The sequence below is a fragment of the Sturnira hondurensis genome, unplaced genomic scaffold (genome assembly GCF_014824575.4).
Source record: "Sturnira hondurensis isolate 20B ecotype Veracruz unplaced genomic scaffold, ASM1482457v3 Scaffold0007406, whole genome shotgun sequence".
Taxonomy (NCBI): domain Eukaryota; kingdom Metazoa; phylum Chordata; class Mammalia; order Chiroptera; family Phyllostomidae; genus Sturnira; species Sturnira hondurensis.
Genome location: NW_028080037.1, coordinates 578226 through 599022, shown reverse-complemented (window position 1 = coordinate 599022; position 20797 = coordinate 578226). Strand labels below are relative to the sequence as shown.

The following is a 20797-nucleotide window of genomic DNA, read 5'->3' as shown; positions in this document are numbered from 1 at the left end:
GCACCACTGCCCAGTGTTTCAGTTCCACGTGGCCTTTCCCCTGGTGGGGGGACGTGGGAGGTCCCTCGCCCTTAGTTTGAAGAGTTGCGAAGGCAGCTTGCGGTGTGAAGCAGACTGGCTGTCCAAGTGAAAGCTTCCCCTCTGTCCCCCTCAGGAGTATATTTATGAAGGTGCAGACGGGCAGACGGAAGTCATGCCGGTGAGTGTCGAGCCCTGTGGTCCTCGTCCCCTGTGGTGCTGGCTGCCCTCCACGAGGCGCACAGCTCATGCCTCTCCCTTCTCCACACAGCTCTGGACCCCGCCCACACCACCCCAGGACGACAACGACATCTACATCGACTCCGTCATGTGCCTCATGTATGAGACCACGCCCATCCCTGAGTCTAAGCTGCCCCCCGTGTACGTGAGGAAGGAGCGCCGGCGGCACAGGACGGACCCCTCAGGTGGGCACTGCCGGCTGCGCCCAGGTGCCGCAGCACTGTGTTCAGGGGCAGGCAGGAGCCTTGGCGTGCCCACACTCTGCAGTGGAAGCAGGAAGGGTTTGTGGTTGCCCCGAGCGCCTGGGGGCCTGGGCGTCCTTGCTGGCTGGCTCCTTGTTTCCTTCCTTGGATCACTGAGGCAGGGGGGGGGCTCTGATGACGGCCGCACTGAGCCGGCCTCTCTGCGCAGCTGCGGGCAGGAAGAAGAAGCAGCGTCACGGGGAGGCTGTCGTGCCCCCGCGGTCACTGTTCGACCGTGCGACCCCGGGCCTGCTGAAGATGCGCCGGGAGGGGAAGGAGCAGAAGAAGAACCTCCTGCTGAAGCAGCAGACGCAGTTCGCCAAGCCTCTGCCCACTTTTGCCAAACCAGCCACCGAGTCGGGTCCCGACAACCCCGAGTGGCTCATCAGCGAGGACTGGGCACTGCTGCAGGTGAGCCCGGTGCCTCCCCACACGCACGTCCGCGCCCTTCTCGTCACTCCGGTCCCCGGAAAGCCCGACGGTGCTCCGCGTGCTGACCTCCGGGGCCTGACCTCGGTCCTCTAGGCTGTGAAGCAGCTGCTGGAACTGCCTCTGAACCTCACGGTCGTGTCCCCGGCCCACACGCCCAACTGGGACCTGGTTAGCGACGTCGTCAACTCCTGCAGCCGCATCTACCGCTCCTCGAAGCAGTGCCGCAGCCGCTACGAGAGCGTGCTCATCCCCAGGGAGGAGGGGAAGGTGAGTGCGTGCCTGGGGCCCTCCGTTTGCGGGGCCGCCGGAGGTCCGGCGCGGTGGGGGCATGGCTGCATGGGCGCAGGCCGGAGTTGCTGGCGCTAGAGGTTTGCGTGACCCGGAGCATCTGCGCTGTCATGTGAGGAGGGCTGCGTGCCGTCTGGTGGCTGCCAGCACGCCCCGCCCCCTCCCGACTAGGCAAGGAGAGGGCGGCGTTGTGCCTTCAGCTCACGTGAAGGAAAGGGCCAGGTTTCCCGGGCCTCCGCCGTTGCTGGTGCACTGGCTCAGTGCGCTCTGCCCTGACCAGCTGCGGGTGTCGTGGGCGCTGCCGAGCCCGGGCGGCGGCTCCGCACTGTTCGTCAGCAGGAGGCCCCCACGGTGTCGGTCCTACGGGTGCAGGTCGGCGCCCAGGTGCCTTTCTCCTCCCGCTGGAGCCAGTGGGTCTCCTCACACTCGTCATCTTGCTTCTTGGGCAGCACCGCGGCTCTGTACCAGCCTCTGTGTGCTGGTCTCGGCCTGGCGTCCTGTCCGGAGGGGAGTGCCAGGCTCATCCCCTGCGAAGGGACAGCTACCTGTGCTTCTTAGTTGTGACGGTGTCTGATCACCCCTGTAGCCAGCCTTTGCATCAGCTCAGCTTTAGTTTTTCTGAAAATTATTCTCTAGAAATGAGACATTTGGGCTTTTGTGTCTAAAAACGACAAACAAGCAGCTTTCCCCAGACAGCAGTTCCGGTGCCTTCGCCAGGAACATGCGAGGTCTGTTACATTGCGAAGCCTTTCTCACAGTGGCTCTGATTTTAACATGGGAAGCGTGAAGCTGAAACTTGACCTCCTGTTACCGCCCATGGATGAAACTGAGGAAAACACTGTGAGGTGTCGCAGTGACTCCTGAGTCAGAGGAAACCTCCATGAAGCACCAGTCTGGTGATGAAGGGAGCCCTTTTGTGTACCCTTCATTTGGGTCTTAGCTGGGGAGGATGCCACCCACGGGGACACCCCGGTGACGCTTGCAGTGGAGGCAGTGGTGGGGAGGGTGGTGCTGGTGGGACACACGAGGTCCCCACTGACTCACACCAGCAAGGGGAGCACTTCACAGCCAAGCGAACCCAGACAGTCTGCCACCAGGGCTCTGCTATCGTGGGGGCTGGGGCTGGGCCTAATCATCTGCACAGTCACCTCCATTTCCTCCGACACGGCAGGGCGTGCCACACGGCATGGCGGGCCGCCCTCTCGTGTGCGCTCTGTGGTGGCAGCTCTCCTTGGATGCCCCTCCTCGATCGAGGGCCTTCCCTCAGCACGGGTGGCAGTGCTCAGGCACACCCGTCCACGGCGCGGGCTCTCCCTGCAGAAGCTCTGTCTCCACCCATATTGCCCCTCAGTTGGAAACGACCAGGACTAAGAACTCGGGAACCCGGCCCCAACAGGGTCACCAGCCAGCCCTTTGCATGGCACAGGGAGTTGTCCTGAGCTCCGTGGGCTGCTGAGAGGTCTGGGGGGCAGGCAGGCAGGCACTTGGTGGGGCTGTGGGACTTAGGGGGACAGCGTCACCAGGCACAAGCAGCACTGAAGCCCCCGTGGAAAGTCTGACCTCAGGGACCTTTGTTAGCCTGCCGTGGACAGAAACTGGTCGGGAGGGCACTGGCCGCGTCCCTCATCAGTGGCCTCGGGCGCTTGGTCAGTGGTTCTCTCCCCCTGGAGAAGGTGGGCCCTCTGTCCCCGGGCGATCATAGGCTCCCTCGGTGAAGTTCGGAGAGGCCCAGCGCAGACTGAGGACCGGCATCGGTGGGCGACAGATGCCGCTGCTGTGCCTTCTGTGCCAGGTCTCAGGAAGGAGGGGCTTTCGTCACAAAGCCTTGGGCGCTGCCTCCAGGTCAGCGAGCCCCACCCCAGGGTCACTGTGGGCCGTCTGTTCTGTTTCAGAGTAAGAACAACCGTCCCCTGCGCACGGGACAGATCTATGCCCAGGACGAGAATGCCACGCACACCCAGCTGTACACGAGCCACTTCGACCTGATGAAGATGACCGCTGGGAAGAGGAGTCCCCCCATCAAACCTCTGTAGGCCCACGTTCTCCCTGCGCCCAGCCAAGCGGGGCCCGTGGCGGGAGGCTCATCTGTCATTTCTCGTGTGTGTGTCCTCTTTCACTTGCTAACTGTTGTCTCCATTCCGTGCTGCAGGCTTGGCATGAACCCCTTCCAGAAAAACCCCAAGCACGCTTCCGTGTTGGCAGAAAGGTATTCTGTGTTTGTGCCACACTTCTCACTCTTTGAAATGACGATACTCCCAATAAGCTCCACGATTGTGCAGACGGTGGGTCCCGGCTCCAGCTGGGGTGGCAGAGCCGCGGAGCCAGCACTGCAGGGGCTCTCGTCCGGGAGCACACGGTGGGGTGTGGGGTGTCGTCCCTGCTGCCATCAGGCAGAGGGCACACTGACAGGGTGGGAGGGCTTTCCGCCCTCTCCCCGCCCTGACCCGGCAGGCATTTGTTAGCTCTTCTGTGAAAACACACCCAGTTTGGGAGTGAGCGTGCTTTGAATCAAGGAGCTTGTAGGTGACAAGTGTGGGGAGGCTGCAGGAGTCCCTGGAGCAGGAGTGCGTGAGAGGGAGTGGAGACCTGCAGGGGCCACACCCCGGGGTTTGCTGGTCGGCCCTGGGCCTGGGTGTGGGGCAGGGGGCAGTATGTGTGCAGCCCAGGGCCTGGAGCGCATGTCCCCAGTCAGGCCTGAAAAGGAGTGGGGCCCCGGGCTGGGGTGACCAAGGCAGCCTTTCTTCCTCCTGGGCTGAGGTGCCCGGTGCCCCGCCTTTGGGCTGGGCTGGAGCTGCCCCAGCATCCCAGCTTGGACAGCGAGGGCTTTGGGTTGGAGAGCGTCTGTCTGCGTGAGAACCTGCCTGTTCATCTTTACCAACGTCTGTCTTTCAGTGGCATCAACTACGACAAGCCCCTGCCTCCCATCCAGGTTGCGTCTCTCCGCGCAGAGCGGATCGCCAAGGAGAAGAAGGTGCGCGGCCTGGGCGGACCTGGGCGGCCTGGGCACAGCGGGGCCGCTGCTGGCAGATGCTGCAGCCTTGGCTGCTTCGTGCTGCTTTCCTTCCTGCCCTGCAGGCCCTGGCTGACCAGCAGAAGGCACAGCAGCCGCCCGTGGCACAGCCCCCACCGCCGCCGCCGCAGCCGCAGCCGCCCCCGCCCCAGCAGCCGCCCCCGCCTCTGCCCCAGCCCCCTGCAGCAGGCAGCCAGCAGCCCTCAGGGCCACCCTCCGTGCAGCCCCCTGCCCAGGCACAGCCCCCAGCACAGCCTGCACAGCCCCCACCGAAGGCGTCGCCCGCAATTCCCACTGTGGGCAGCGCTGCCGTCCTGGTGAGCTGGCCCTCCTGTCCCTCAAGGCGTCCAGAGCAGCAGACTTTCCTGTTGGGGAGGTGGAGAGCCCCACCCTTTCCCTGGGGTGGGGGCTGTCTTCTCCTCTCCGCCAGCTCTGGCCTCCAGAGCTCCTGCAGCTGGGTGACTCAGCGGCAGCTTGGGCAGGGAGGCGGCTCTTCCCGGCGCAGGTGCCTGGGGAGTCTGGAGTGAGGAAGGGTCTGTGGCCTGTAACTGAAGAAGTCACCCCCTCCTCCTGGCCCCGTCCCACCTTTCCTCGAAGCAGCTGCACACGTGCTCGTGCACACACGTGCTCACACACACACGAGGGAGAGGAGGTGGGCTCGCCATCTCACATGCCCCATGCCGTCCCCACAGTGCCCTGCGTGCCCGAGTGACTCACAGTGAGCTCACCCGTGGGAAGAGTGCCCGGGACTGGGTGGGGGCCCCAGTGCTCTGCACCGCCGTCCAGGTGTGGGGGGTGTCCTGCAGGACCCTCCCACCCCTTTGTTTCCATTCCTGTAGCGGGAGTGGCATTTTCTTGTGCACTCGGGCAGCCTTGTTCCTCACACATTGAGAGAACACGCTTGCTGAAACCAGGGGGTCCGTCCTGCCGGGACTGGCAGGGCCCCAGGGAGAGCAGGGTGGGCCGTGGTCAGGAGGGGGCTCTCCACAGGGCCAGCCCCTGGGCCGTGTCCTGAGTGACGGGAGTCATTCTGGAAAGAATGGAAACCAGCAGCAGCCATGAGCTTGGCAGCTGTGGGGTCAGGGTCAGTGCGGCCAGAACACTGGGGACAGAAGGGTGGACACCGACCGCAGTGACGGAGGCGCTGGGGAGGAGGGGCTGGAGTCAGCCTGTGTGGCCAGGAGCTTGGGTTTGATGCTAGTGAAGTGGGAGCCTTGAGGGGTTCACTGTGCATGCGAGATCGACCTGGCCTTCAGATGGCTTCTCTCTTCAGCAGGCGGGGGCCATTAAAACGTCCGTCACGGGGACCAGCGTGCCAGCAGGTAAGAGTCGGAGACACGCAGCAGCAGCTCTGCTCACACGTGCGCCTACCTCACAGACCCTCTCCCTGCAGGCACGGTGAGCGGCAACGTGATCGTGAACACCATCGCGGGTGTCCCTGCCGCCACCTTCCAGTCCATTAACAAGCGCCTTGCGTCGCCCGTGGCTCCGGGAGCCTTGACGGTGAGTCGCCCCTGCTCCCGGCGGGTGCAGTCCACACCCAGCCGAGACTCCCAGGAAGCCGTTTGTTTGCCTTTTGGAGAAAATGACCCTGGGTGCAGGAAGGACTGGCCTAGCTGCAGTTTCACCAGGCCACGCGGGCGGGCAGGTGCCGGCGGGCGTTCTGTGCTGTGCATGTGTAGAGGTGGGGGGGAGCCCTCACTGCCACCTCCCTCCTCTGCAGGGTGCCATGGGGCCGCTGCTGACGGGGGTGCCCCTTGTGCCTGTGGAGGACTGTGGGGACACACAGGGCTGCTCTGGGGGTCATGCGGGGGGAGGGGCCACGGTGTCGCCTGAGCATGGCCCACGCACCTTGCTGGGAGTGGGGCGGGCCAGGCAGCAGAGAAGTGCTCTGTTTACGGGGTGTCTAGACCCAGGCACGGGAGCAGGGAGGGGCCGAACCTGGGCAGGGTGCCAGGTGCGGAGCCGTTAGGCCACCGTGTGTGGAGCCAGCGGGAGCCAGAGCAATAACCAACCGGAGGAGACTGGCGTCCAGCAAGGTACGCCTCATGACAAGCCACCTGTTCATCTGACATCAAAAGCAGAAAGAACTTTTGCGATTCAAGAGTCTAAGTGTATGCCCCAACTTCCAGCTAAGTCGCACACCCCAAGCAGCGTGAATGAGAAGGGACTGCTTCAGAGTCAGCAGCATTTGGCACGTGGAGCGGTGTCTTTCTGGAGCTGTGAGAGGCGTCCGTGCACAGACGAGGCTGTAGTCCTCGGTCGGTGTGGTCCTGGCAGAGGGCGGACACGCGGTCCTTGCAGCGGGACAGAGCTCAGAAGGAGACCCTCACACGGGGAAGCACAGCCAGCTTCCATCCAGAGCGCCGCGGGGGCTCAGAGGGAGGGCAGGCTTGTCAACGGGCTGTGACATGTGGCTCCCACTGCCTGCAAGAAACCACTCAAAGAGGGTCACAGACCGGAAGGTGGAAGCCCCGCTCCACACTTCCGGAAGGCTCCACACTTCCGGAAGGCGACGCTGAGAACATCTCTGCCTCATTGGCTCAGGCAGACATTTTTTAGGATGCCACAGCCTGTGGGTTACCAAAGAAAAATTAATAAGTTGACTTCATCAAAAATCACAAACAACTGCTCTTTGAAACACGTTTATGGGACAAAGCAGATGAAGGACTGGTATTCAGATGGTGCAAAGATTCTTCAGTTAGTAAGAAAACAACTTTTAAAGATGCACAAGTAAGAAAACAACTTTTAAAGATGAACAAGAGACGGTTTCTCCACCAAAGAGGATACATGGATCGCGAGTAAGTGTGCAGCACGCTCGCCCGGATCCCGCCTGTTGGAACGTGGGGACCCGGCAGCACGCACCCGTGAGCACGGCTTGGAAACGAAGCACCGAGGCCTGGCGGTGCCAAGTACTGGGGAGGCAGAGCGGCCGGAGTGCCCATTGCTGGTGGGAGATGGGGTCTTCCGGGGACTGTGGGGGAGTCGGGTTATTGCTTGTGAAAGTAGGACCTGCGTTTGTCAACAGCCTGGCAGCTCCACTTCTCGGCTTCTCTTGAGAGAAATGTCGACACAAAACACCTGACCTTGAATGTGGGCAGTGGCTTCACCCATAACTAGGAAAAACAGGAACAACCACGCTGTGCTTCAGAGGGCCTATGGAAAAGACCTATTTCTGTGTGTGATGTCCTAAAAGACACAGTGATTCATCCACGAAGTATTTTTCGAGCACCTCTTGCAGATGCTCGTTCCGGGCTGTGGGTGTAGAGGCGCGGTGGAGGTGCACAGCATGCTCACACTGGGCCCCCTCCTGCCCGGGGCTGGGACAGCGCGGCTGCAGACGGCAGGGGGCGCTTTCTGCAGAGGCAGGAACAGGCAGCAGGGAGTGGGCGGCCCCGCCAGACTCGGGTAGTGGGGTTGCTGGGTGCAGGTCATAAAACAGTTATGCTTGTGCATTTAGAGAAATGAAGGAACCTTGGGAATGTCTCTAAAAACCAGGAAGCTGTATTTAAAAGAACATAGAGAACTTGTAGAAATGAAAAACGGTCACCAGTGTGGGGAAAAACAGCCTGGTCGGGCTCACTGCCAGCTGACACAGTGGAGAGAGAACCGGTACCCGAGGAGGCAGGTCGGAGGACGCCGTCTGAAGGCAGCCTGGGGAGACGGCGGGCGGCCTGACGGAGAGTCCGAGGGCATAAGGGCTGGGGAGAGACTCTGGAGACGTGTTTCCAGAACTGACCGCAAGCCGAAATGACCAAGTCCGGCGGGAAGAAGGGACCCACACCTGCACTCTTCAGCAGCCAGGAGGTCTTCAAGGTGACCGGCGCATGGCCAGCTGCCTGGGAGGCACAGCACAAGCTCCCTGGTAGCAGGGGGGCCAGGGGCCGAGGGGACATTGTCTTGGCTGTGACTGCAGGAAACAGCCACCGACCTGGGGCTCCGTCTCCTTTGAAAATATCTCAGGGTGAATAAAAACACTTCCAAACAAAGACTGAGAACGTTACCAGGAGATCTTTACTAAGTGACGACCTCTAGGCAGAAGAACGGTGTCCACAAGTGGGAGGACTGACGCACAAAGAGCAAAGACACAGTGTGTGGGTGACGAGGGGAGGGTGGACGTCACTCCCGGGGGGTGAGCGGGAGCAGGGGCACCGCACGGGAGCAGGAGTCTGCACTGTTCAGGGAAAGTGTGAGTTACTGATAAGACTCGAGTGAGTGCCTGTGGTGTGGTTTTTAGGCGAGACACCAAAAGAGTCAAAATAGAGTGTAACTTCCAAACTGGGAGGGGAAATAGGAGGAGGAAGCAACCTGAAAGAGGGCAAGAAAGGAGGTGAAAAGAGACACAAACGGTGGGTGAGAGAAAGCACAGACCAAGACGCCAGATTGAGACCTAAACACGTAAGCAAGGAAACAGACTGAGCGGCCCAGGAGCACACGGTGACTGTCTGCGGCACGAGGCCAGCAGGGGCCCGTGACACCTTTAAGGGCATCAGACACGGAGTCGGCGGGGTCTGTGCACCAGTTTGGGGTGGGCACGAGGCTGCTGGGACTGGACGGAGGGGGTGAGGCAGGAGGCCGCCCGTGTTCTCCACGAGGCCGGGTTGTGGAACTTCGAGCCCTGCGCGTGGGAAGGAGGGTCCGCGCCGTGGCTCCTGTGCCCGACTGGGGGTGGTGAGGGTGCAGAGTCAGCACCTCGGACTGTGTGTTTGGGGGACTCAACACTGGCTTGCTGGGGATGACCCAGTCTCAACATGTCTATTCCTCGAAGGGTGTTTCAAAGCCACTGACAGGTCCTTACCTTGCCTTTCCAGACCTCCGGAGGCTCGGCACCTGCCCAAGTGGTCCACACCCAGCCTCGAGCAGTTGGCTCCCCGGCCACTTCTGACCTGGTGTCCCTGGCACCGACACAGGGCGTTAGAGCCGTCACCTCTGTGACAGCCTCGGCCGTGGTCACAACCAGCCTGACTGCGGTGCAGACCCCGACCCGGTCTTTGGTGACCCAGGTGTCCCAAGGCAAGTAGGGCTCGGTTTCCTGGGGTCCACCCTGCCCTGGAAGGCAGGACTCGGTTAGCCTCGGGTGGTTGTGGGGGGGGAGACTGGTGTCCGCGTGCCCCCTAACAAAACAACTTCTGCAGCCACGGGGGTTCAGCTCCCAGGGAAGACCCTCACGCCTGCGCACTTCCAGCTCCTCCGGCAGCAGCAGCCGCCGCCGCCGCCGCCCTCCCAGGCACAGGTCCCGCAGCTCCAGGGCCAGGCCCAGTCGCCCGCACAGATCAAAGCTGTCAGCAAGCTGACCCCGGTGAGCACCCTGGGAGACCACAGGCAGCACTCTGGGCGCGGCCGCGTGTGTCGTGTCCCTCAAGGGGTGTCCTGCAGACGCCCCGGAGTCTGGGGTGTTGGTGTTGTCTTTAAAAACATTCGCTGATGTTGAGCACTCTGGAGGCCTCAGCCCTGGTTCCCAGTAATCTTCCCACCTGCTCTCCCTGGGTCCCAGTCCCACCCGGAGGACACGCCAGGAAGTGCGCTTCCCGGGCAGCATCTCGGCTCACAGGCGTCGAGTGGGTGCGGTGTCCTGGGTTTGCCGTCTGCGCACCTGTGCTGATGTGTGTAGACACATTAGTTGTGGAGGGAACACCATATTCCTGCCATCCATGGGGACGCACCAACACTGGGCACAAGAAGTGACCAGAGAAGGTGCAGTAAAAATTCCAGCCGACCGACAGGCCCGTCCTCCCCAGTTCAGAGGGGACAGGCAGGCAGGCACCAGAGCACACGCCAGGGAGGTGAGACACAGCCAACCGGAACGTTTACTTCCTGAGTCACTCCGGCCACAGCCGCAGGGCTCAGTGGTTTCAGCACAGACAGCTCAGCTCCTGAGCGAGCCGTCACTGCAGGCGGCTCTGCTCCACGGTGCCAGGGGAGTGAGTGGCAGACCCTCAGAGGCTGGCAGTGGGGCTGGGGCTCCGCCCCCGCCCCCCGGCGGCCCCTGTGCTGGCTGTCCCGCTCCACCCACGCCCACAGCCAGTGCCCACTCCCTGCACTGCTGCCCCGAGCCTGCCCCTCCCGGCGGCTGCCTCCTTCCCGCCCCCCCAGGTCCCTCCAGTCATTCTCAGGGACAGTCACAGATGGCTCACAGAGTGTTCTTTTTAAAGTTTTTTTTTTTTCCTTAAAAATACCTTTTGAGCTATTGTGGTATTTTAACATTTTGACTTAAAGACATGAAGTTTATTAGTGAAATCTTTATTTGCAGATGGTGGGCCTAAGCAAGTGATTGAGAGTTAATGCACATCTTAACATTTCAAAGTTTAAGGAGGGACCATGATTTTAAGACCTAAAAATTTTGGTGGTGCAGCAGATTTAAATCGACTTGTTTGTGGTGACAACCTGGACATTCTGCTATGAATTCATTAAACAGTCAGCATCACTGTTTCTAGTTCTCCCCCACGACATGCCAACTTTTGACACGGAGTGTTTGAAAACCGGTGGAGAGGCCTTGTGGGGCAGATTGCACCCTGCACGGCAGCAGCCAGGCACTTTGGTAAGATGTGAACGGAAACCCAAGACTGTGGATGCAGTTAACGCTAATGAAGATCTACTCTTTCTGCGATTTAGGAACACCTGATCAAAATGCAGAAGCAGAAATTGCAGCTGCCCCCGCAGGCCCCCCCGCCACAGGCCCCGCCGGGCCCCCCGCCGCCCCCCACACAGGTGCAGCCCTCACCACCCGCACAGCAGCAGAGCCCCCAGCTCACCACCGTCACGGCCTCCAGGCCTGGAGCACTGCTCACAGGCACCACTGTGGCCAACCTGCAGGTGGCCCGGCTCGTAAGTCCCCGGGGTCTGCTTTCCCAAAGCACCGACTGTGTACAGGCGATGTGAGTGCTGTGTGACCAGCTAGCTCGCAGGTCTTGTCAAACCCCGTCCCCTGCATTTGGGGGTAACAGGTTGAGCAGCGTAGGGCAGCCTCCAGTGAGATGTCTGCCTTTGGCTGACCGCCACTTTCCACCCTTGGGAGCCCTGTCCACGTCTCACCACTTGACAACCTGTGGGGAGTCGTTTGTAGGCTCACGGCATGCTGAGTTTCTGGACTCCCTTTCTTTCCTCTGTGTTAGACACGTGTCCCCACGTCGCAGCTGCAGACGCAAGGCCAGATGCAGGCTCAGGCGCCCCCACCGGCGCAAGTAGCCCTGGCGAAGCCTCCAGTGGTGTCGGTGCCCGCAGCTGTGGTCTCCTCGCCAGGCGTCACGACCTTGCCCATGAATGTTGCTGGGATCAGTGTGGCCATCGGACAGCCTCAGAAAGCCGCAGGTGCCTGTTCATGCCCGTTGGAGCCTGCCCGGGCTGACCAGCCTCCTCCAGCGTGAGGAGCCCTGTCGGCTCCTCCGTGGGACCCCCGTTTTGAGAGCTCCACACAGCGCGTGTCAGCAGAGCATCCCGCAGCCCCCCCGGCACACGTTTGGCCCCTCAGTTTAACACATGGTGCTCCCCGTCCCTTTACCTCGTGGTTTGCAGCCCGCGCGCTGCCAGAGCCATCAGAACTTGCACCGCCCCGCTGTCAGCCAGCCAGGGGCGCTGACCTCTTCTCCCTGACGTGGTCGTGTAAAAAGACAGCAGCCACCACAATAGCCGTCCGCTGCAAACAAATCAAAGTCCCGTGGGGCGGACGTGGTTGACGACCGCTGCCTCACCGGCGTGTCCTGGGGGGCCCAGGGACCCCATGCATGTGTGGGAGGGATGGTGTGGTGTCTCAGCGAGTCTCGGCGCAGTTTCCTATAGAGGGCAGGCAGTCTGCATTACCCTGTGACTCGGGGACGTGCGGGGAACAGCTGTGAGACTTGGCACGTGACTTGCCCCCTGACGGTGTCGGCAGGACAGACCGTTGTGGCCCAGCCCGTGCACGTGCAGCAGCTGCTAAAGCTGAAACAACAGGCCGCACAGCAGCAGAAGGCCATCCAGCCGCAGGCCAGCCCGGGCCCAGCTGCCGTCCAGCAGAAGGTACTGGGTTCTTGCAGGGGCGAGGGTCTTGGGTCGTCCTGTCCTCATGCCGAGTCAGGCCCTACCTGGCTGCCCAGCACCTGAGTGCCTGGGGCCTGGGGGTGAGTGCTACTCCCCGGCCCAGAGGGAGGGCATTGTGGGGTGGGGAGCTGCATTTGTGGAGGGCTCGTCGGGGGCAGTGAGGGCATGTAGGCTGTGGGGTTGGCGAAGGGCCAGAGGGTTTGGGGAAGCAGGTGCAGCTCGCAGTATGTGACCGCCTGGGCTGCCATAGCACAAGGCAGACTGGTAGGTGGGAACCTGTCCTGTGTGTGTGACATGAGGGAGGACTCTTCGAGTCCCAGGGGCTCAGAATCTGAGGAGGGGTAGCTCTGAACTGATTCTGGTCCCCGAGCAAAGTCCTTCTTAGCAGGCTGGCATGCCGGTGTGTGCTGTGTGGGCACTGGTGTCCTCCTGCGGGAGGGGCCTCCTCCCCTGTGGTGGGCAGTTCAGGGAAGGAAACGCCTCTTGGTCCCCTCTGGTCCTTGTCAGCAGCGCCGCGGGTCAGCCTCCCAGGAGCAGGTGCAGGGTGGTTGGCTGGCACCGGGTGGCACCAGGAGAGAAAGGCTGCAGGTGGGGCCTGAGTGATCTCGTCTGCTGGGTTTATGTCCCAAAGAGAAACAGAAAGGCCTGGGCCAGAGTGCGGGTCTGCACGTTAACGTCAGCTGAAAGAGGGCTCCTGAGGTGTTCGGACGCCCCTGTGCGCGGCCACAGCTCTGTGCCCCGGGTGGACGGCCTGCTGGTGCTCGGCCCTCCGAGGGCAGGCAGAGGTTCCCGGGAGAGAGACTGGAGACCAGAGTAGGTGTGCAGGAATCACACACACCGGTTCGCCCCTCCTCGTGCTGGTCTCGAGTGTGTATGCCAGGTTCTCAGAGTGAGGGTTGAGAAATTGCGCATGCGTGTTTCCTACACTGTGGTCAGGTTCGCTCACATGATGGACATGTAAAGATGAATCCCAGCCCCAAATGTGTGGGGACTTCAGGAGAGGAAGCTGGTGACATGGGGGTGGGGCACGCCAGTGGGATGCTGCAGGGACAGGGCAAAGAGCAGGCAGCACAGGGTGGTCACACCGCAGGTTGGGGGAGGCATCGGAGCCCGCGGAGCAGGGCCTGGCGGCTCTGACCCTGGGTGGTCTCTCTCTTCAGATTGCCGCACAGCAGATTGCTGCTCAGGGCCAGCCCCAGAAGGTCACCTATGCCACCCAGCCCACCCTTAAAACCCAGTTCCTCACCACACCCATCTCCCAGGCTCAGAAGCTGGCCGGGACTCAGCAGGTGCAGACCCAGATCCAGGTGAGCGTGAACCCGCACAAGGGCCAGATGGCAGACCCCACAGGCGCCCAGGACCGTGGCGGCCGGCTCGAGGGCTCCCGACAGTGAAGGTGGGTGGGCACCGTGAGGGCACTCAGAGCGCACCTCGGGCCCTGCGCTTTCCCGCAGCAGAGGCTGGTGCCCTGGCAGCCCTGGCTGGCTCAGCAGTGTGCAGAGTTCCTGTGGCCTGGGTGCGCTCAGACCGAGCTACCTCCAGGGGTCAGCGGTTGTCTCCTGCTTTGGAACCGACAGAGTGTGGCCCCGTGTGGCTCCCGTGTGGCTCCCGTGTGGCTCCCGTGTGGAGCCTGCAGCCTTGTGCATGGCGTGGCGCTCCAGCTTGGCCACCGGGCCAGGCAGCCACGTCCTCTTTTTCCCTTCTTCCCCTCTCTCGTGGCTGTGTCGTGGCTGTGTCGTGCTGGGAAGGCCCCAGGACTGCATCTGAGGTGTGCAGACCTAAGAAGCTCGGCCACGTCCCTGCTGCTGTGATCATTTTCTAAGTCGCCCTTCACTGGAGTGGGCAGATCCCCTTCTTTGGTCCCTAGAAGTGCGTGTGCCTTGTGGTGTGGGCTTTGGCCCGTGTGCCGCCGTCTGCCTGCATTCCGTCCCCTGTGAGCTCCCCAGTGCGGGGGCTTCGCGTCCGTCTCAGTGCGGCGACTCCAGAGTCCGACCTGCGGCCGATTGCTGTCCTCATTCCAGATTCTCAAGCCTAGCTGCCTTGGGACAGGTCACCCAAAACCTCACAGGCACCTCAGCCTCACCTGTGCACACCTGAACTCTTCTCCAGCTCCGGAATGGCGGTTCTGTTCTGCTGGCCTTTGGCCTCACCTGGGCTGAGCCCATAGGCGCATTCCATCTCTCCATCTCGCCCCCCAGACCCGCCCGTCAGCAGTGCTGTGGGTAGGGTTGCTGGAACTCGCTTCATGGTGGTGCTGGGGCACACTTGTCAGGGCGTTTCATGATTTCTAGACCAAGTGCATCGTTCATGTGGCTTGGTCTTCATTGTTCTTACAGTCAGTCACTGGGAGAGGTGTGCTGAAGCCTCCCGTCCCGAGTGTGCAGGTCTTCCTGTCACGGGCTTTTACGTGCACTCTCAGCTGCGTGCGGACCCTCAGCGTCCCTCCTCTGCAGAGGCCCCGTCAGCACCAGTGCCGTGGGTCCTGGGGCCCGCTCTGCCCCGTGTGGAGACCTCCCCCTCTCTGGTGGAGTCCTGGGGTCTCCCGCCCCGTACTTCGGTGCTGTGTCTGCTTTGCGCAGCCTCCAGAAGTTGTCACAGTGACGCTGCCACCACCAGTCTGCTGCCACCCAGTCTCCAGTTTGGTCTTGGGTCTGAAATGTGCTCACTCCCCTTTATGGGGGGCAGGTGGAGGTGGGCTTACCTCCCGTGTGGTCTGGGGTCTCGGTGGTTTTGTCTCTCCCCCACCGTTCTTTTTGGCCTTCTCTCACGTCATTTCTGTATTTACCTTCCATCTCCGCTAGTTTGACAACTAGGTGTTCTCTTTCTGTGTGTCAAGCTGCTGCCTGGGGCAGACCGCTGCCTCTCCTGTGTTCGGGGGGGCGGGCCTGTTGCCGCACGGCCGCCGTCCCCTCCCCTCTGCTCCTCGTGTGAGACCCCGTTCGTCTGCTCAGAGCACACCCTTTGGAGCTCCCCGAGGTGTTTGAAATGCCTGCGTTTTACTCTCCTTCCCGAAAGATATTGTCGCTGGGCATGGCTTTGCTGATCAGTGTCTTCAGTACTGTAATTTGAGTCCCTGGTTCCTGGTTCCGTCGTCGCTGATGGACAGTCACGTGCCTGTCCAGGGCACAAGTGGCTTTGAAGGTGATTGTCAGCCCCGTTCCTTTCGAAAACCTTCGTGTTCTGCGACAGCACCGCTGGGGGTTGTTGACCTTCTGGAGCCCGGGCACTGACCCCACTTGCTGGTTTAGGGTGCAGTCGGCCACTCCAGCTCCAGGGGCTGGCTCTGCCTGTTTTCCCGCCCTCCCGGCGCCCTCACGCTTTCCCGTGTCCTGTGGGCCTCGCTCAGCTGCTTTCTGAGGAGCGTCCTCAAGTCCACCATTCACGTCACTGACTTCCCCCTGGCCAGGTGCGGTCTGCTGTGAAGCCGCGCAGTGGAATTTGTGTTTTGGCTGGTGTGTAGCTTTCACCCTTAGAAGTCCCGATGTCCTGATGCTCGGCCTTCGTAGCTCAGGCTGCACAGACGGAGCGCTCGGCTTTGTGTGTGTCTGACCATCTCTCTCCTGAGAGTCCTGGTGCATCGGGGCCCACCGTCTTCTGCTCTCCTCGCTGCAGCAGCTGGGCTTGTCTTTACGCGCTGTTCTCTTGTGAGCCAGCTTTCCCTGGAGTCTTGTCTGCAGGATGCTTTGTGGTCCGGGCTCCTGTAGTTCCCGTCGGGACCACGTCAGCTGTGGCTTGTGGGTTTGCTGTCTCTCAGGTGACAATGATTTGGTCTCTAAGCCTGTGTCTCCTGTCCCCAGCACCAAGCCCTAGAGGTGATTTCCTCACACACCCCTTTGGGTGACAGGATCACAGATGCAGGGGGCGGCATGAGGCCCGCCTGAGAGTGAGTCTGGATGTGGCCTCTTGTCAGCCCCCAGTGGGGGACCGGGGACAGCAGCACAAGGCCCCCCCTTAGATCGTGTGCCCGAGGCGGCAGCTGCTTCTCGCCTCTGCTCTCCGCACGGGTCCCAGCTTCACCTGGCTTCTGGCACCGGCATTCCCTCCTCTCTGCAAGTGCGTGCGAGGCATCACCCTAGTCCTGTCTGCAGCGTCTCAGTCCTGGCCCCGCACTGGCCAGCTGAGCCAGCCCCCAACCCAGTGCACCTCAGACCCCGCCCAGCGGAGGCCTGATCGGGGTTCTTCCCATCTCTGTGAGTGTGGGGACGGTCACGTATGTCGAGTTCCGACACACCAGCAAATGCCTTCTGACTCCGTTTTTATAATGGGGACTAACGTTTACTTGTAACTTTGTCATTTACGAGTACGTCACATAATTTCACATTTTCTCCAGAATTGTCTTGGGCAGACTTGTCTTCATCCCTGTTCCGCAAGTTAGTACCCTGGGGGGTGGGGGGGGGCATCAGGGCCTGCAGCTGGCCCTCTGGGTGCCCATTTGGCCTCTCCGGTCTAGCGCCCCCACGGCCCTGGCTGCACACGGGCGGTGAGAAGCTTCGTTCTGTGAGTGGGAGGCAGCGCTCAGCCATGGCGAAGGAAAGTGGTCCAGATGACCACTTCACAGTTGTGGCGCATCTCTGGGCTGGAGCAGAATTGCTTCCCTGGGGGGCTCCCTCCTGCTATGTCACCCAGACTTGAAGAAGAGGCTCTCTTGAGATCTCGGAAATGCTAAAACATTTCATTCCATCCTCGGTTTAATTTTCTCATGTACACTTGGAGCAGTGTTTAGTAAAAGAAAACCTTTGGCTCTGCAAACCTGGGACCAAACTAAGTGTCCCATCACACGTGACTGCAGAGTAGGAGGGTGGCCAGGCCTGGGTGCGAAGGCTGCCTCAGCCTGCCTGGGGAGCGTGCGGAGAAGGTCTCGCTTCCGCCGTCTGGCCACCGCGTTTCCGCGCCGAGAGCTGAGGGAGGACGGTCTCCCTTCGTGCCCACATTCTTCTGAACCCTGCATTTGGCTTTCTTTGTTTTGTCGAAGGTTGCCAAACTCCCTCCAGTTGTGCAGCAGCAGACACCTGTGGCTGGCATCCCGCAGGTCGCCTCTGCGTCCCAGCAGGTAGGTGCAGACAGGCCGCCGCCTGGGAGGTCCGCACGTGGGCTTCTCAGGGACCTTCAGGTTGCCCGGCTGAGAGTCCTGGTTTTCTTCCAGAGGAAGTGGACTGTTGGTCACTAGAGAGTCACTTCAGATTTCCACAGTGTAGAAGAGAAGGAACACACGCCACACCCCATGCACCAAAGGGGCGCGGTGCCGGGACCGGAGTTTCCGCGGTTGTGTTGGGCTGCCCTGCGGCCAAAGGGAGGCTGGGAGCGTGAGCAGCAGAGGCAGGCAGGGCGCCTCTCCCGACAGGCCTGCCACCGCTCCGTGGGCCGCTTCTGAGGGTGGCCGCAGAGAAGCAGCGCCTCACACGTGTCTGTGTTCAGAGTCACACTGGCATGTGGGTTTCAGAAAGCCAGAAGCAGCTGACCCTTGAACAACGCAGGGTTTAGGGGTGCCCGCCCCCCCCCACGTATGTGCATTCCCAGTCCATGGCTGTCGACTCTCGGACAGCGTGGGTGCGAGCCGCACGGGCCTGTCTCTCAGAGCCCCCGTGCACGTTCAGGCCTGCATTGTTCCAGGGCCCGCTGTGGCAGCGACGGCTGAACGCCGCCCACCGCGGGCCCCCAGGCCTCAGCTCTCGCCTCCTCCCCGGAGGCCTCCAGTTTTAGCCTGGAAGCCACAACTGTGTTGTTTTCTCTTTAGTCTGAGTAGAACCCAGAGGCGTGTTTCGGTGTGTCGGGCAGTTTCCACATTTCACAAAGGAGTTCGTGCCAGGGAGGTTTCTGAACCCCCTGCTCACCCCCAGGAGCGTTGCCTCTGTCATGTCACGGGACCTGTGTTTTCTAGGCGATGTGTGTTTTCTGTCTTGGCTCAGGCGTCCCCACAGACTGTGACCCTCACCCAGGCGACAGCGGCGGGGCCGCAGGTGCAGATGATCCCCACAGTGACCGCAACCGCACAGGTGGTGCAGCAGAAACTCATGCAGCAGCAAGTTGTGACGACAGCGGCAGCCCAGCTGCAGGCCCCTGGGGTCCCCAACCCCACACAGGTGCCAGCCAGCGCCGACAGCCCAAACCAGCAGCCCAAACTGCAAATGAGAGTCCCTGCTGTCCGGTTAAAGACACCCACCAAGCCTGCGTGCCCCTAGCCAGGGAAGTAGGCAGCCTAGGGGCGGNCCAGAGCCAGTAAGCTGCACTCACTACTGCTGAACCGAGGGACAGTGTCACTCGAGAGGTTCAGCGCCTGCAAACTGCAGCGAGGCTGTGGAACCCTCGCAGCCCGTGGTGGCCCTCCTGGACCGCCACCTCTTCGGCAGGAGACCAGTTGGAAACGAGACGGTGGCGGTCTTCCCTCAGTCACTCCCCTCTGGCCGCTCCCCCAGAGCAGCAGGGCCGGGTGCGGGGGGCCTTTGGAGGCTGTCGGTGCCCATGGTTTGCACATCACGGGGCCACGTGGAACGTGCAGTGAGTTACAGAGTGACTTCCTGAAGCTAAAATGTGGTTTTGAGAGCGTCCACCTCTACTTGGTTCTCGATGCCCCACTGAAAATGCGCCATGGTCCTGCGAGGAAAGAGGCCATCTGGGGCCTGTCCGCTCAGGTCCGAGAGAGCCAGCCTGGCCCCTTCCTGCTCTCTGAAATGTGACTTGTTGGAGCTTGGAAAGGACCGCTTGGCGCTGACGCCCACAGAAGCACACTGGTGACGCGGTTCCAGCTTGTGAGCAGGAAGAGCACTGGGACTGAGCTTCCGTCCAAATAGCATCCAGCCTGGCGGGTCCCCAGGTCGCTGGGCCCTTGCGGACGGCTCCCACCCCGCACACCCGTCACGCTTCCCAGCTTTTGAGGAAAGCTCGCACTTGGGCTTGGCGCCCTGAAGCAGCTCCTGCAGGTTTGAGGGCTCCTGTCTTGGAACGAGCAGGGCCCAGAGGACCGAACAGGTGTTGCCGTGTTGCAAGCGTCACTGCTGAGTGGGAGTCATGGCGTGGCGCCCCCTGGGGAGTCTGCTCGTGGCCCGCTCCTGCCCGAGCACTGAGACCCCAGATTGCTGCCTCAGGGTCGAGTCCAGGAGCAGACATGGTCCCTCGTGAATCTGCCTAGAATGTGCTATGTCAAGGGGGCCATGGTGGAGAGGCCAGGAGGAGGCCCCGGGTGTGGACTGTTCAGCTTTTTTCACTGTGGTGACGTGGTAGAAGCGATCACAGCCGGCTTGACCGGCCGGAGGGGTCTGCTCGCCAAGCCCGCGGGGCCCGGGGGGGTCGGGCTCTGTCAGGTCTGTGTGCTGAGGAGTCCCAGTGTCCCGAGGCATTTTCATCTTTCCTTTTCTTCACTCTGCGCCCCTCCTCACTGCACCGTTCAGATGACAGGGAGGGAAGTTCCGCCTGGTCGTGTCAGTCTTCCTTCAGCCAGCCACGTGGGCAGTGACACGATTCTCGTGAAGCTGACGGGCATTTCATCTGAGTTCTTGGTGAGAAATTTGGAGAAAAGTGAATGTCAAGCGTTGAAAAAACAGAGGGGACTCAACATTTTAGTTAGCTGAACATACAAAACGGAACTGCTAACCTGGCCTTTGGTTGGGGTCCGGCACAGCCTGGCAGCACCCACCTCCGGTCCCCAGGAGAAGCCCCGCCCTTCGTCCCGTGTGCACAGCTGCCACGCGGAGGGCCCGTCCTTTCGGCCCCGGGCGATGCAGTGCCAATGCGCTTACTTAGACCACCCTCAACACTGGGGCTGTGGTGGGCGTTCCGGTGAACGTGGAGCCTAGTAGGGTGTGGGAACCTCCCCAGCCTTCCGAGAGCCAGACGAGCTGTGTGCAGCTGCAGCCCGCTCACCCCGCGGCGGGGCGGGGGCGGGGGGTTTCTCCCACATCTTCGCGATGCAAATATGGAACAGGAAAGAGTTTTCTTGGATCGCTTGGCTTAGTGACGTCCACATGCTGTCCCTGACCTGCAGTTGTTCAGGTAGAACCCTCCTCCCAGACCTTGTTTCCAAGGTCAGGCTCTCCACGCGGAGGAGGGGGTGAGTTCTGGAGGAGGCGGCACAGGCCTCCACCCGCTGCTGCTAGAACCTGCGCTGCCCGTGAGCCAGCCCCGCCGGCACCCTGTGCCCATGCGGAGAGACCTTCTGAGCAGGAGCAGCGGGCTCGGCCCGGCGCGCGTCGCTCTCCCAGTGCGAGGCGCCCGGCTGGCGGAGGCCGGGCCCTCTTCAGAGCGCCTCCGGGAAGCCGGAAGCCGCGTCCACACCCGCTCAGATTTGGTTTCTGGGGAGGCGTCCCTTTCGAGCCTCGATGATTTCTTGTTTAACTGTTGTAACCAGGTAGCTGTTGTGTTTTAAGATAATTTAAAAAAAGAAGACAAAGACTGAAATTGTAAATACTTTGTAAATATAATCATTTGTACTTGAATAGTAGTATTTCAAAGGGCACTGATATCCCACCACACAAAAGGCATAATAAACGACCTTTTTATATGTTTCCTTCGTTTTGTCTTTCCTAGAACACTAGTTAAAAGAAGGTGCTGGCTGTGC

The 20797-nt window shown here is 61.3% G+C and overlaps 1 protein-coding gene across 14 annotated transcripts in view; it reads left to right on the top strand.

Moving 5' to 3' along the window:
• Nucleotides 1-18461, top strand: part of EP400 (E1A binding protein p400) — an 83508-nt gene extending 65047 nt beyond the window's left edge. For 7 of the 14 annotated variants that reach the window (XM_037051847.1, XM_037051846.1, XM_037051840.1 and 4 more), the window contains 18 exons: nt 155-199; nt 290-443; nt 670-911; nt 1026-1199; nt 3113-3249; nt 3370-3426; nt 4113-4191; nt 4296-4547; nt 5504-5552; nt 5624-5733; nt 9042-9243; nt 9366-9529; nt 10843-11055; nt 11343-11538; nt 12101-12225; nt 13407-13553; nt 17219-17296; nt 18153-18461. In XM_037051847.1, coding sequence (XP_036907742.1) covers nt 155-199; nt 290-443; nt 670-911; nt 1026-1199; nt 3113-3249; nt 3370-3426; nt 4113-4191; nt 4296-4547; nt 5504-5552; nt 5624-5733; nt 9042-9243; nt 9366-9529; nt 10843-11055; nt 11343-11538; nt 12101-12225; nt 13407-13553; nt 17219-17296; nt 18153-18425 — 2697 coding nt within the window. In that variant the 3' untranslated portion in view covers nt 18426-18461. The remainder of the gene's footprint in view (nt 1-154; nt 200-289; nt 444-669; nt 912-1025; nt 1200-3112; nt 3250-3369; nt 3427-4112; nt 4192-4295; nt 4548-5503; nt 5553-5623; nt 5734-9041; nt 9244-9365; nt 9530-10842; nt 11056-11342; nt 11539-12100; nt 12226-13406; nt 13554-17218; nt 17297-18152) is intronic. The other 7 variants (XM_037051848.1, XM_037051851.1, XM_037051850.1 and 4 more) reach the window with 2 other exon arrangements.
• The last annotated feature ends 2336 nt before the right edge of the window (nt 18462-20797 follow it).